The 14,644-nt window shown below is 37.1% G+C and overlaps 1 protein-coding gene across 1 annotated transcript in view; it reads right to left on the minus strand.

The window, feature by feature from the left end:
• Positions 1 to 14,167, minus strand: part of slco2a1 (solute carrier organic anion transporter family member 2A1) — a 31,446-nt gene extending 17,279 nt beyond the window's left edge. The window contains exon 1 of the mRNA XM_015380960.1: positions 13,990 to 14,167. Coding sequence (XP_015236446.1) covers positions 13,990 to 14,058 — 69 coding nt within the window. The 5' untranslated portion in view covers positions 14,059 to 14,167. The remainder of the gene's footprint in view (positions 1 to 13,989) is intronic.
• Between the last annotated feature and the right edge of the window lie 477 nt (positions 14,168 to 14,644).

Below are 14,644 nucleotides of genomic sequence, written 5' to 3' on the forward strand. Positions count from 1 at the left end.
TGACCAGCACCTGTAAATCCTAAACCATTTCCCGAAAAAAAATATCCTCTGGACTTTGTTTTTCAACTTTCCCATCGAGGAAGCTTTTTCAATTCAAAATGCGCTGGCTGTTCAAAAAAAAAGCTTCCTGGGTGGGAAGTGAAACGTCTAGACTTGGAAACAAAGTCCAGTGGATTGTTTTCAACTGTTTTTTTGGAATGATTATGACCTGGATGACTGAGAATCTTCACCAGCATAAACCTATATCTCTTACAGAGCAGCAACTGATTCACTGATTATATTCTTGGTGATAAATCTTCAGCTCTTTGTTACTCCATACGCCACATGTATCCATTTGGTTATAGGACTTCTGAGGACTTGCAAAAGGAGCCATGTGCTGTTATGAGGCCCTCATAGATTCTCTGTATGAATAACCCAGTGACGCTGAAGATACGTAAGGAGATTAGGAGGGAATTTGAAAAGAAAACAGGAATAAATCCAGGATTTCACTTTGTTTAGCAGCTGCCAGGTGGACAAGAGGAGAATAAACTACAGAGTACCCTCAGAACAGTTAATTCTCCCATTAAAACCTGGCTTTCTGGCTTGTAAGCACACACAATAGATGCTTGTACATATTTCATCCTCATTTCCTATCAAGCAGTGCCCGTTTGTCTAAATGTTTCAACAAGACCTAAATGTTCATGCAGGCAAAGAATGTCTTTTGTGCAAGACTTACAGTAGATCGTGACTAAAAGTTTAAATCTGACCTTAGACCTAGTTTAGTCCTCATTGTTTCAGTTCGACTTCGACAAAGACTTCAAGCCACTGAACTCCACGAAAGCTTCTCTTATAACCAGAGAAAGGACATCTAATTGGTAATGAATCAACAAACAAAAAAGCTTACTATCCTTGATGTAATGTAAGGTGGATAGGAGATATTACTTATGCTGAATTTATATTCACTGATTGAAAAGAAAAGCTCTGCATGAAAGGGGTGATAGAATGATTCTATAGGGTATTTGGTGCTGGTCCTTAAGGTCTCTGAATAGGGTGTGTAACATTGGTTGGGCTAAAAAATGACATATTTGCTGTTCTATGAGCCCTAATTCAAGCCTGGTTAAAAGCCCTAGAATGAAACAACAGGTTTTCTTCCTTTTATGGTATGCTCATGAATATTTAGATGAGCTGTGCACTGATTGGTTGCTTTACAACAAGCGAAGCTGCTGAGCAAAGACGCATCATAGCAACAAGCACTCACTCACTGAAACATCCAAATTGCTGATATGGTAAGGTGACCAGACGTCCTCTTTTTCCTGGACATATCCTACTTTTAATACCTAAGAAAATGTATGGGGGGGAATTTCAAAACTGTCTGGGACTTTGGCCGACTACAGTGCAGCACGTAGTTGAAACACAGCGGGGCATTCGAACCGAGCCATCGGCTCCGGCACTGGTTTGGACGGGGACAGGGAGCCAGAGGGGGACAGAGCGACTGAACCCGACCCAACACCGGCGGCACTGTGCTTCCCCCCGCCTGCATTACCGGCACCCCTCCTCTGGCTAAGGACCGGCGGCGCATCGCTCTCTGCTGAGGTTAAGTCAGCGGCCTAGTGGTCGACACTTCATACCAATCCCCCCCGCCCTTGGGCAAGTGAACCAGTGGGCTGGTCTGTAAGTAAATTTCTCGGCGTGAGAAATGTACAGGCCAGAACCAAATAAGGCAACATCCCCGAGTGCTTCAACTCGGTGCTTCGTTTGGATTCGCCCGTTTTATGGTGGAAGTTTAGAATTCTGAGATTTGCAGAGAAAGGAGGTGTCAATGGGGTTCGAACTTCTCTGTACGTCTATTTAACCCACTGAACTATCGTCATTCATCTATGACAATGTAAACTCAGTTTTGCATTCTATGACCCCTTTAAAGTCAAGGACCTACGGAACAAGAAGTAATAGATTTTTGAAATATTTTGATAAACATGCAGGAAGAATTTTTATGTAATTTACTTAGAGCTGGCATGTCCAGTACCCATCTGTGGCTTAAATGATAAGTGATAGGTTTCGATTCAGTATGTATTGGTAATAAAAATGTTAGCATACAAGATCATGCACAGCAAGACAGTGGTGTCAGCTGAAGGAATTTGCCTTGCAAACGGAGGGTTGTCCATTCAAGCCCCAGCTCCAGCTTTCAGTGTCATTGTATCCTTGGGCAAGACACTTCACCCACATTGCCTACTGGTGGTGGTCGGAGGGACTGGATGTGCCAGGGTACGGCAGCCTCTCTTCTGTAAGTGTGCCCCAGGGCAGCTCTGGCTGCAATTCTACTTGCTACCATCAATGTGTGAATGTGTGTGTGAATGGGTGAATGCCTGAATGTGCTGTACAGCGCTTTGGTCAAGTTGTCTTGCTTCATAGGTACAGGGCATTTACCATTTACAGATCCCCATGGATTACAACGTTTGCAGATGACATTTTGATCTTTATAGAGTAGCAAGCAGGTGGAGGACAGCCTAGAGAAAAGGAGGTTTGCTTTGGACGAAATATTTAATATCAGAAAGGACAAGCAATTTTGTGTAGATGAAGGTGTTATGTTTAGAGCTGAAGGTGGTAGATACAAAAACGTGACAAATTTTATTGAAAAGAGATTTGAAATTGTGACACTAGAGAAAGAGCTCAGGTTTAGGGGTTTGGATACAGCGAAGAGGCCAGGCTGAGGCGGTTCAGCAGTTTGCAGAAAAGGGACAGTGGTTGTGGTTTGTGAGACACATGAAGGCTTTATATTGAGCCACATCAGAAGCACAGAGAAACTTAATACACGTAATGAATCATATCAACGGTTAGAGCCGCAGCAGATGTTATGGTGAGATGAAAACCCCAACAAACAAGAAGAAATCTACAAATGGTTGTTGCTGTTAGAGTGAGCAGCTCATCACTCGCTGCTCACTCTAATAGCACCAACCACTACACCCTGGGTTACATATTTGTTGTGTTTGTTCATTTTGATGATTATTGCTGATTTAGCCGATGAAAATCCATGCTGTTGTTTTTTGGATTATTACAATATTACAGACCAAATTGCTTTTTTTAATAGAAAATGTATTTATGGCCAAGGGAACTCTAGAGAAAAGTAGGGACTTGACTTGACTCTGTCTATAAGGGGAAAAGCCATGAAGGTAACAGCTGAGGAGGTCAGCTGTCCAGAGAGTGCTCTATTCAATCATATTAAAGGACAATTTAGTGTGTTTAAAAAAGATTTACAGTAACACAGATAAGCACTGCCTTGGGGCAGCCACTGCTGAACCAGAGACTACATCATAGATGTCTGACCAGCACTAGGTAACCAAAAAAATGGACTGTTGCTCAGTGTTCTATACACCTTTCTTTTGAATTAAAGGAAACTTTGAATTTTAGACTTCAAGTTTGTGACGTTCAGTCCAATACACTAAAGCAGGGGTAGACAACATCTGCCCTCAAGTACCACTGTGTGCACCCCCCTTCAATCTTAATGCACCTTTTCCTCCTTGTTTGCACCTTCATTACTATGCCAATATGTGACCAGTGAATTTCTTCACTGTGAGATCAATTAAGTTCATCTAATCTAATCTAAACATACCTGAAACAAACAAATAGTTAATGGCAAGGCCCCAGCAAAACCAACATGCCTATTAGGAGGTAATTTGGCCTTTTGTTTCAGGTATGTTGGAGCAAGGATTAGTGCAAGAGCTGCAAGACAGTGGCAGGAATGAAATCCTAATCTAACTGAGAGGATGTTGTCTATGCTGATTGACATCCCATCAGCATGTATGTAAACAGTGACATATTTCCATAGTGGCAAAATGTCAAGGAAAGACTGCTTCAAGTCAAGGCAGATAACTCTTGAGTCCCAAATCTGAAACTTCAAATTTCAATTTCTTTTGATTCTTTATTAAGGTACCACCTTATATCTTTATGCATCTTCATAAAAAGTTGAAAAGTTTATTGTCCCTGTGTGATTTTATTGTGCATCGTCTCAATATTGCATTTAGTTTTTGGAAGTTGCACCTCAAATAAATTACCCCTGGGATGCTGGTAAGATTTAGGCCATGGTCATCCCAAAAAAAAGGAAAATAAAAAACAATCCACTTTTTTTTGTTTCCAACTTTGAAGAAGTTCGCTTCCCATCCAGGAAGTTTTTTCAATTGAAAATGTCAGGGATAGCGAGGCTTTATACAGTAGCCCAACAAATCCTTGATATGATATATATTTTTATTCTAATTTGGTTCATTTGAGTTTCACAGATTGCAAATAAGAGGTGCTAAATTAAACATATAGTACAAGCAATAAATGAGTCTGTTGCAGGTGATTTACAAAGATTGGAGGCACAATGTTAAAATGTGCAAACTGATTTGGCCCATTAAAATGTGAAATTTGTTTAACAGAGAATTTGAGAATGGCTGTAGAAGACAGGTGAGGTTCAAAGCCATGGAAGTAATAATGATAATTATATATATATATATATATATATATATATATATATATATATATATATATAAACTAAATAAATGACAATACTAAATAACATTTTCAGTGCACCTTGTAGCCAATCTCAAGTATCTAAAAAGACATATTTTTTCTGGCTATTTTAATATTCAGTTTTTTCATAAAATGCCATAATATTAAAGTTCAGTCATTTTTTTCTGTTGTCTTAATTGTATATAGATTGCCTGCTTTCCAGCTGCTTTATTTTGTGCAAACCTGCATAGATATTTTTTTCTCTATTAATATTATCCTACTATTGTGATTGCTGATGGTCTAAATATGTTTATGTACACTCAGACCCTCCTTCCATTCTCTCTCATTGTACCAATACCTCCTTTACTCCTGTGGCAACACTGCAAAAGATGCTTTGAATGTAGTAAAGACTACATTTGCATGCCCAATCATTAATTTATATGGATAGTTCATTAGACAATGATCTGCATATGATCACCTTATTTGAAGATCTGCTCTGTGCAAAATATGTTTACTCTGTACAAATATGTTTACATATATTTTAAGACGAACCTTCTTATGATCAGGTCAAATCTTTCAGAAAACATGTCCAGTCAGTTGGATCATTTAAAGTCATAAAATGAATGACTCCAATCCAAGTGACATGACTTCAGTCTGCAGGTATCAGCCCCTGCTTTAATAACCACTGGGCTTTACTGGCCAACACAGACTAGTTGAACTCTGCTATTGATGCTATTGTTAATTATGCTAAAGTTATTTAATTTATACAAAGTCCATGGAAACACCTTACAGTAAAGCATGTTTGTATTTTTAAAGCCCATTTTTTATGGGCCTAATCTAGCTTTTTATGATCAAATTTGAACGACATATCTTCAAGAAAATATGTGGTGCATGATAAATCTATTCAGCATATCTGCTTTATTTATTTTTTACTAATATAAAGAAAATAAATAGAATTTTACCATATAACATTTCATTGAGATACATTTGTCTGAATGGGAGCATGCTGCACGCGTTAGGATCACAGTGATCCTGTTTTGAACATTCTTTCAGGATGATATTGTCCTCAGCTTCAACCTGCTGAGAAGGGATGAATTACAGGAAGTTCTCTTAAAGTTTTCAATCACTTTGATTTAGGAGAGAGAGCTGATGTCACAGGAATAGATTTATTGTTTTGGTTTTTTTCTCCCCCTAAATATAAAAACTATGACCTACTTTTTTCAAAAACTGTAACAAAGACAGAGCCGCTGTGAGATGTCTCAGGATACAAGCCGGATCGCCTCCCTTTATTGTTAACAAACATTAAACAGGTTTCCCGCACAATAGGTCCTTCTGAACAGAACAGAGCAACAGTGGCTTATAGATTTGAATAATTATGTCAGCAATGGGGCCACGTTTCATATCAGAAATGCCGATTTTTAGCTTGCAATGTAACATTTTCTCAGTGATAACGATCAAAAACGTGAGCCATATCTTTGCGGAGGAGTCGATAAAATGTGCCACAGTCCAGACTGGCATGATTCTGATTTCTATCTCTCCCACGTCAGCCCTCATACCATCGCACCTGAGCGCCTCTGACTGAGCTGATAAGAAAGCAGGAGGTGTCTTCCTTTTTAAAGCCAGAAGATGCATTTGAAAACCAGAGGTTCTGCTTCTGATCTTCCATGTTTTTGGCTCGTACTGACCACAGAAACTTTCATGTCCTGTTTGATTATTTCATTTGGCTCATTTTATCCCATTTCGTGTGCTCCTTTGAACCAATACAATGCCTTGCTAGGTCGTTTCTCTACTGATCTTTGTACATTTTGTCATGTTAGAACTGCAAACCTTCACTTAGTTAATTGGGGTTTTATTTAATCCATTAACACAATGTTTTATTTTTCTGTTTTTACAATTGAACATCTAAACATTGAGTCCTAATTTGAGAACATTTGGTTGCAGATAAAGCAGCAAAACTTTGTTTTACATACATAGAGACACAAGGGTTTAACTATTGTAGGCTAAATTATTCCAGCCATCCGGTTCAGCTACCATATCTCTGAATCACCATAGCATGATGCTGCCACCACCATGTTTCACATCCGGATTGTTGGTTTCTCTTCACATTATTTTAATCAGACCTCCCTAATCCACATGTTTTCTCTATCTTATACAACTCTTATATAATACGTGGTAGTAATGCTCTCTTAAAATACAATTTGTAACATTTCAAGTAACAATTTTTAGATTTTTATCTGTAAGATTTTCTATTAACCATATAAATTTCTTCCATAGTTAACTTTTTATAATAATTATAAAATTCCAACAAAACAGAACAAAGTCTGTATTAATAATGACAAAATGTAAACCACTTTAGTAGTACTAAATAGTAACTGGGCCAAGTTCCTTGAAATGTGGAAGCAAAGCTTCCCGTTACATTTGTTGTGTTTCCTTCTTAGAAGTTCTCCCTATCAGCTTATTTTTTCACGGTCATAGTAGCACATCATTGTCTTTAGAAACTTTCTCTAAAACTCATCAAGAGTCACACATGAGGTCAGTAATAATACTATGACTCACATCAAAGCAGAAGTTGGTTTATGTTTCACAACAATTTTGTCCATTCAAACAAGAGCGACAAAAAAACAAAATAAAGACAAGATTTACAACATTTTCTAAATTGCTCAAGTAGAAACAGCTGAAGGGCTGTTTAGGTGGATATATATATATAATTTTGAGTTACACCCTGAAGCTAAAGGGGGTTAAAGAATCTGACTTGAGTGAGGACAAGGTGCGGCGGAGTTCAAAGCAGAGAAAAGTACAAAAGCTCACGAACCTGAGCAAATAGAAAGAAAAGGCTCTAACAGTGCTGTTTGCAATGTGTCAAGGAACAATGAAAATATATCTGTTTGTTTTGGCCATAGTTTGCTGACATAATTTACATTCAAGAGGAATAGAACAGCTTTTAATTTTTTTTTTTGCTGCAAAAGTCAAGCAGGAGCAATGAACTTTCATAAGCCTGTGCCACTGCATCTCTGTGGAAACTTAAAAACACATCTTCTGCAGCTCGGTTTGTTATTTTGAACCCAACCCGTTATCTAAATATACCACCATAGGGGTTCATGCTGAGTATAATCAGGGAAGGTTTACAAGGAACACCCAAAGTGAATAAGATGACCCTGCCTGTGCTGACCATTGCAGTTTCGCTGACTTCTCATCCACACACCCATATGTATAACTCGCCGTTTCAACAGAGCCTTCTTAAAAACAGAAGGTGAAATATGTCAAACAGCATGCCAGCTTACGTAAGGTTACCCAACCATGAAAAAGACCATGAGCCAAAGATAAGGTTTCAGATCTGAAGGATCTCTTGCTCTTTAGGAAATGACAAAGAGAATGTCTTCACTGTCTGTAACATGGTTGTGACCAAAGTTGTGGTCAGAGAAAAGCTGCTTCTTGTCACATTTTTTAAGGCAACTGACAAAGTGCAAAAAAAAAAAACACAAAACAAACCTTTGCCTCATTATTACTCACAGTCCTGGAACACAGAGTTTCTCTTCCATTGTTGCAATGCAATGATGAAAAACTCCTTCTAGCACGCACTGGACATGCATACATTTTCCATCCACTAAAGATTTTAATGACTCAAAATGCAACCAAACTGGACGTGGATGAGCTGACTGAACAGAGAGACCTTTTTTAGTTACTGAAAATGTGTATTTTTCTCACAGTGAGACGATGAAACAAAGCTGTCAACTCCTTCCTTAAGTTAGAGCCATTAGAAGATGACCGACATTCCACAGACATTGTATGAAGGCCTATTTCTGCCACTGGGATAACAATCCCCTTTTTTTTTCATTATTAAATGAAGTTGTAAAATAGCGATTTATATGACCCAATCTCAGAATAATAATATGTATTATTTAAAAAAAATAATTCACTGACTTTTTGGTCAGGGAACAGTGACCACATCCTGTTGTCTTTCAGGACGTGATCTTGCTGAAACCCCCATTTCAGAACATTTCCTCCTTACCAGAAAGCAACACGTAGTATTTCAAAATATTCAAGCTGGTCTTTGATCCATGTGATGCTTAACGAAGCATCTTCCTACCCGGATGTCTTTAGAGCCAACAGAGTATTAGGGCCAGGCTAGAAATTTTTTTTTCTTCCTCTATTTCGAGAAAAAAGTCGTAACATTACAAGAATAAAGTCGTAAAATTACAAGAATAAAGTCGTACCTTAACAAGAATAAGGTTGTAACATTACAAGAAAAAAATCACAACGAGAATAGTCATAACATTACGAGAATGAAGTAGTACGAATTAAGTCATTATGAGAATAAAGTCATAACATTATGAGAACAAAGTCTTAAATTACGAGAATAAAGTCGGAATATGACAAGAATAAAGTTGTAAAATTACGTGAAAAAAGTCACAACAAGAATAGTCATAAAAAATTACGAGAACAAAGACATAAAATTGCGAGAATAGAGTTGTACGAATTAAGTCATTACGAGAATAATGTTGTAACATTACGAGAAAAAAGTCGTAACATTCTGAGAATAAATTTGTAAAATTACGAGAATAAAGTCACACTGAGAATAAAGTCTGAATATTACAAAAAAAAAAGTCCTAAAATTATGAGAAACAAGTTCTATTTTATGACAAGTCCTATAAGAAGCACTGTCTTCCCTAAAATGAGGAATATCGAGCATCATGTGAAGTTATACTTTAGCTCTGGTTTGACAAATAAGGAAATCTTTTAGCACAGCAGCATCAAATTTGGCAGCAGGTCAAAGTGGACTCTGTGGTTGCTGTTTGGTGGAGCTGGTCAGCCGTCATATGCTGGTCGGAGCTTGAAGTTTTCTCTCTGAAACGGGTTGTTGTACAATGACTTCATTCTTGTAATATTACAACTTTATTCTCGTTATATTACAACTTTCTTCTCGAAACAGAAGAAAAAAATCTCTATCCTTGCCCTAATACTCTGTCATATCAGAGAGACCTTAAGCCAACAGTTTTGTTTTTAACAGGATAAACCGATACATCGGCCAGCTGACATTTTTGGGTTTTTGTATTGTATCAGTATTGGACATTATATGCATGCACCCCCCGGGTTTTCAAATTGTAATTGCAGGGGTACGCTGTAAAAATTATTTTAATAAATTACCCAGTTTAAAAGTTTTTATGTATTTATATTGATAGTAATGTTGGAGAAAAAACAGCTAAACCTGGAATTTACTGATTCTGACTTTTCTTCATTTTATTTAAATGTTGAAAAGATTGGAGCAGGGTAAGAGATGGAAGGGGAGCATAAACTTTCTTGTGAACAAAAGAGAAAGTTTGGGAACCACTGAAACAGCCATACCTTGAGATTACGTAAGGCACATGCATTGTGACTGCCTCTATTTACTATCCATTGTTAATGGGTAGTTTGATTTGTTTATAAATATTAGTTTTTATTGTTTAAATTGAGAATTGTGTAACCTTTCTTACTATTGTGCCATTTTCATCATGTGAATGGAGGGAAAAAAAGCATTATTGTCTCTAAGAATGAGGCCAAAAATATCAGCAGCACATATTTGGAATCGGATAGACTAATGTAAAAAAAAATCGGGATCAGCCTTAAAGGAAAAGTCCAGTCCAATCAGCAAGGAATATTTAAGTGATCATTATCTATACCTAAAACTAATATGTTTGTGGTGATTTAATAAATGTAGCTTTAATAAGTAAAAAAATAAAGGTAATAAATTTCGTTGTGATCACCGAGTCTGGGAACGGCCATTTTTGCCCAAATATATAATGACACCTCACTCCTGATATCTTTTAGCAGTAGCGTCACGGTGCGGTAAGCCTAGCGCCATTCTCCCCACTTTATAATAGGGCTGTATAATGGTTAAAGTGACAACGTCCACGTGCATGGCAGCTGGATGTAATACATTGGGTAAAAGTGAAAAAAAGTTATTTCAAGATCAACGAGTTCGTCGTTGGATTGCAACTTGAAGAGGGAGGATTTGCCATCAAACTTCTGGTCAGAGAAACACACATAATATGTAGCCAACATTTCGAAGTTGAATGTTTTCAGGATGACTTGGATAATAGCGCGTTGTGACAAACAGCAGATACAGCCTTGGGACTTGCTCAACAGCCGATACCTCACAGTGACATCACAAACCGGTAGGTGGCAGCATAGGCCTAACTTTCTGAAGGACTGGTGGGGACAGTCCCCGCCAATAATCTCTGCTTTCTTTCCACTTTCTACTTATTTACTTTAGCTAAAGGTAACAAAGGTTGGGTGCAGCTATATGTGCTCAGAGCGTTTTGTTTTCTCGTGTCCCGCCTCTCTGTGTAACATCATCGGATCGGACGCTTTGAGACATCTGATTTGCAGTCGCATTTCGCTGTGTACAAAGTAGCTACGTGGAGGAGGAGAGACACAGCAGCACTCAGTGAATATTAACCAGCAGCTACTTCCATGTTTAAGTAAAAGTTAAATACATTAGAGATCATGCCACAGAGAAATCTGTTTGTTAGACATACAGAGCTTTTTCAGCTAAAAATGGCAACAGATTGTAAATTTATATAAGTTAGTATTATAATGCAAGAAGCTTGAGAAAACATAGTTTGTTCTTCTTTACTAGTTAAAAAATCTTGGCTTCTCAGAGGACCATGATTCCCAGTTACAGGTTAAAATGAACACGTTTTCTTATTGAACAGACAGAAAGAGGCTGCAGAGCTTCTACATATCTTGAGATTTTGTTTCTGGCATCATTATATTAGTAAATAGGTTCATAAATCTTTTTAAACAGAGCACAGAGAGAAGTAGGGAGAGCTGCAGATTTAAAGGTGAAACAGATTTACTGGGATATTCAACATGCAATAAAATATATCTCCAAGTTTACCAGAAAGTTTACAAGAAAAAAAAATGCTATGCTATATTTAAAATGCAGCATATCCATATTTTTTCTGGATGGATGGAATTGAAATTGTACTTCTAGCAATGCATGATATATGGATTTTGGCATCGGAATCGGCAGTTATCCATTATTTTTTTATACATTAATGTTTTTGGGCCCTATATATATATATATATATATATATATATATAATGAACTAAAAGACATCTCTCTAACTATCTATGAATATAAATAGCAGTGTATTATAGTTATCTTGTGTTCTCAACAATAGGAAAGCATTCAATAAATATATGTTTGAGCTCATTTTTGGAAAATGAAAGCGTTGGGGTTGAGTAACTGTAGGTCCATCAGCCCCCACCCTTAAAGCGTCACCACCAACTTTCATCACAATGTTACACCCTTGGGTGGCGGTAGAGTTTTTGACAAACACGGATGCCTCCAGTAAAGGACATTAAAAAGAAAATGACTCTTAATTAAAAAACACTAATAATTTCTTCAACAGTATGTAATAATTTTATATTTAAAGTACTTTCAGAAGTTCGAATTCTGAATATGATCGAACTTTTCCTTTAAAAAACCTGTATGTGTAAATCTCTTAGTTTTTAGCCTAAAACACACGTTGGTCCATTTCTCTTTAAGCCAGTGGTATTAAACAAGCCAACAGTAACTTCTCCAAGTGCAGTTTGTATCGACAGCAGCCTGTTATGGAAGCATCTTGCCACTAATGGCCGTTCAATAAGTCGTCTTCTTACTGTAACAGTATAAAAATAATTCATCGCTCTGAAGCCGATCATTGGCTGAGTTTTTTAGTTTTCCTGTCAGGTCTTTCTGGTTTCAGCTTCCATCTAAAAGCATTGCAGACATATTTATGACAGCAACCTTTTATTTTCTCCAGTTAATTCAATACTCTCTTCTTTACTATCCACATTAAAAAGAAAATAAAACAAATACACTTTTTATCTGAACAATTTTACTCAACCAGTAAGTAAAACATTTCCCACCTACTTTCTGTTTGACTTATTTTCTTAAAAGGATCAACCTTTGCAGATCAACTCTGCACCATTTATGCATGCCAAAAAATAAATTGCCACATAGGCCTACAAGTAAACGTAAGTTATTGCTTCTCATAGTTTTCTGTTACTTAAGTACACCTGCTAGTATATTATCTTGATGATTATTGGGCCAAAGGCAGGCTACACCCTGGAAATTGACCTAGTCCGTCATATTTAACTACAATCACTTTAACCACAAAGATTAAATAATAGGTCATAACTATTAGATAGATGAGTCATAACTATGATTTATTAAAGTCAGATTTATTGCTGAATGATTGATAAGGGGATAGTGTCTCAGAGTTATATGGTTCCTAGAAGCAGCATTTATTACACTGCAAAAACTACTTAAGTGTATTTAGCCTGGATTTCAGTAGGTAAATAAGATGATTTGCCAATGGAATGAGTATTTTTACTCTTAAAATTAGACATAAGACATTTGACATAAGAAGATACATTTTTTTTTTAATGTAAATTGTCTTGTTCCACTGGCAAAGTGTCTCTTACCTCATCAAGTAAAAAAAAAGAACTTATTTGAAGAAAAACATACTTATTTACATTTCATTATTTTGCAGTGTACCTTAATTTCAGACAGGGTCGTAGCTGGATGGGGGGCCAGGGGTGGCCATGGCCATCCTTAGCCAATCAGTGGCCACCCCTACCATTGTTCCCCTGTAATACATATGGTGGCAGCAGTAATACTCTGAAGGGGAATGTTCAAACTTATTTAAAATTTACATTTTTCATATAATAAAAACTACTTGCCAACAGAAACACTGTGGTTAATTATGCACATCAATATACAAACATTAAAGAGTATAGATACAGAATTAATGCTATTTTCAGAACAAAATTTTGAATTATTTGGGGTAAAAATTAAAATTATGTGCCTCTGCAAGTCATCTAGAAGTCTTCAGTGAAATCATAGATAAATAGCTACTTTAATAATAACTTAAAAATTAATTAAATGTTGATATTAGTAGATTTAAATATCATTTTTTGCAGAATGATTATTTATGATTAATGACAATGGAAAATATGTTTGCCCCAGAACTCAAACCTGAAAGAATTTAGTCAACTATACATTTTATTTACACAGCATAGATGTTTAAATATATGTGTTTGTTAGCAAAGGTTGCAGGAAAGTATAGTTTTTTCTTTATTTAGACAATATGGATGTTGTGCTTGTTCCTTTTGGAACAGTGTAGATTGACCCCTGAGGTTCTGGTGCCTTTCGGTCGCCCCTATTAGGATTTTCTGGCTACGCCTCTGATTTCAGATATCAGTAATAGACAAGTTTGCTAAGTGGATTTGAATAAACTTTTTTTTTTTTTAAACAAAACACATGTTTGCGCTTGTTAACAAACGTAAAGCAATGTGTTTATAATGAGGACAGGCTGATAAGATTTATAGAGGGAAATGTGAACTAACATGCCTGGTTAGACTTTGACTCTTGAGTTATGCAATTCACAGAGAAATAAAACGTCCAAACAGTTCTATAAACATTGAGTGTGGGGCGTTAGAACACCACCTTTTTTTTTTTTTTTTTTTATATAGTTAAAAGGCTAAACTAATTCTTACCTTTATATTGCAGCATGTTGTCCTGGGTTTCCTCATTTTAGGGGAGTAATTTAGGTCCATTGTCTCCATTAGTGTGCGTCCCTTTGCTGCTGTCTCCGCTCTACCTCCAGCCGGTGAGCAGGGAGGCTTTTTAAAGGCTGCTGCTGCTGATGTCACTGGCCTCTCGCTGCTCTGTGTGCCAAAAACTGTTTCCAACTGAGCGATGAAGGAACTGAGCGTCTCGTGCACATGTCCTGATAGTCACGCGCGCTCACCTGTCACAGATGAGCGTGACGGGGTATTTATCAGGTAACTAGTTGCTCACCATTATCCACGCAACAACAGGATGAAGAAAACCGAGAAAACACCGGGAGCTTTTTAATCTAAACCCATGCTTAGTCATCCCCTCTGAGTGAACCCCCGCTTTGGTCCCCGGCAGCTAAAATGGGCTCAAATGCTTCATTAATTGCGGTATGCGGCTGTTTCATTCTGGAGCTAATGAGAACAAACTATTCTGAGACGTTCCGGCTAATAAATACTTATGAAGTGTCAGATTAGCAAGAAAACTCTTGTTTTAACACGAAGCAAATGTTTAAGTATGTGTTGGCTGTAAAGGACCGGATAAAAGCTCTAGATAATTTTGCTTTTCTTAAAGTTCAAACTTATTTTCTTCCCG

The sequence above is a fragment of the Cyprinodon variegatus genome, unplaced genomic scaffold (assembly GCF_000732505.1).
Source record: "Cyprinodon variegatus isolate N-32 unplaced genomic scaffold, C_variegatus-1.0 Scaffold226, whole genome shotgun sequence".
In the NCBI taxonomy this organism is placed as follows: Eukaryota; Metazoa; Chordata; class Actinopteri; order Cyprinodontiformes; family Cyprinodontidae; genus Cyprinodon; species Cyprinodon variegatus.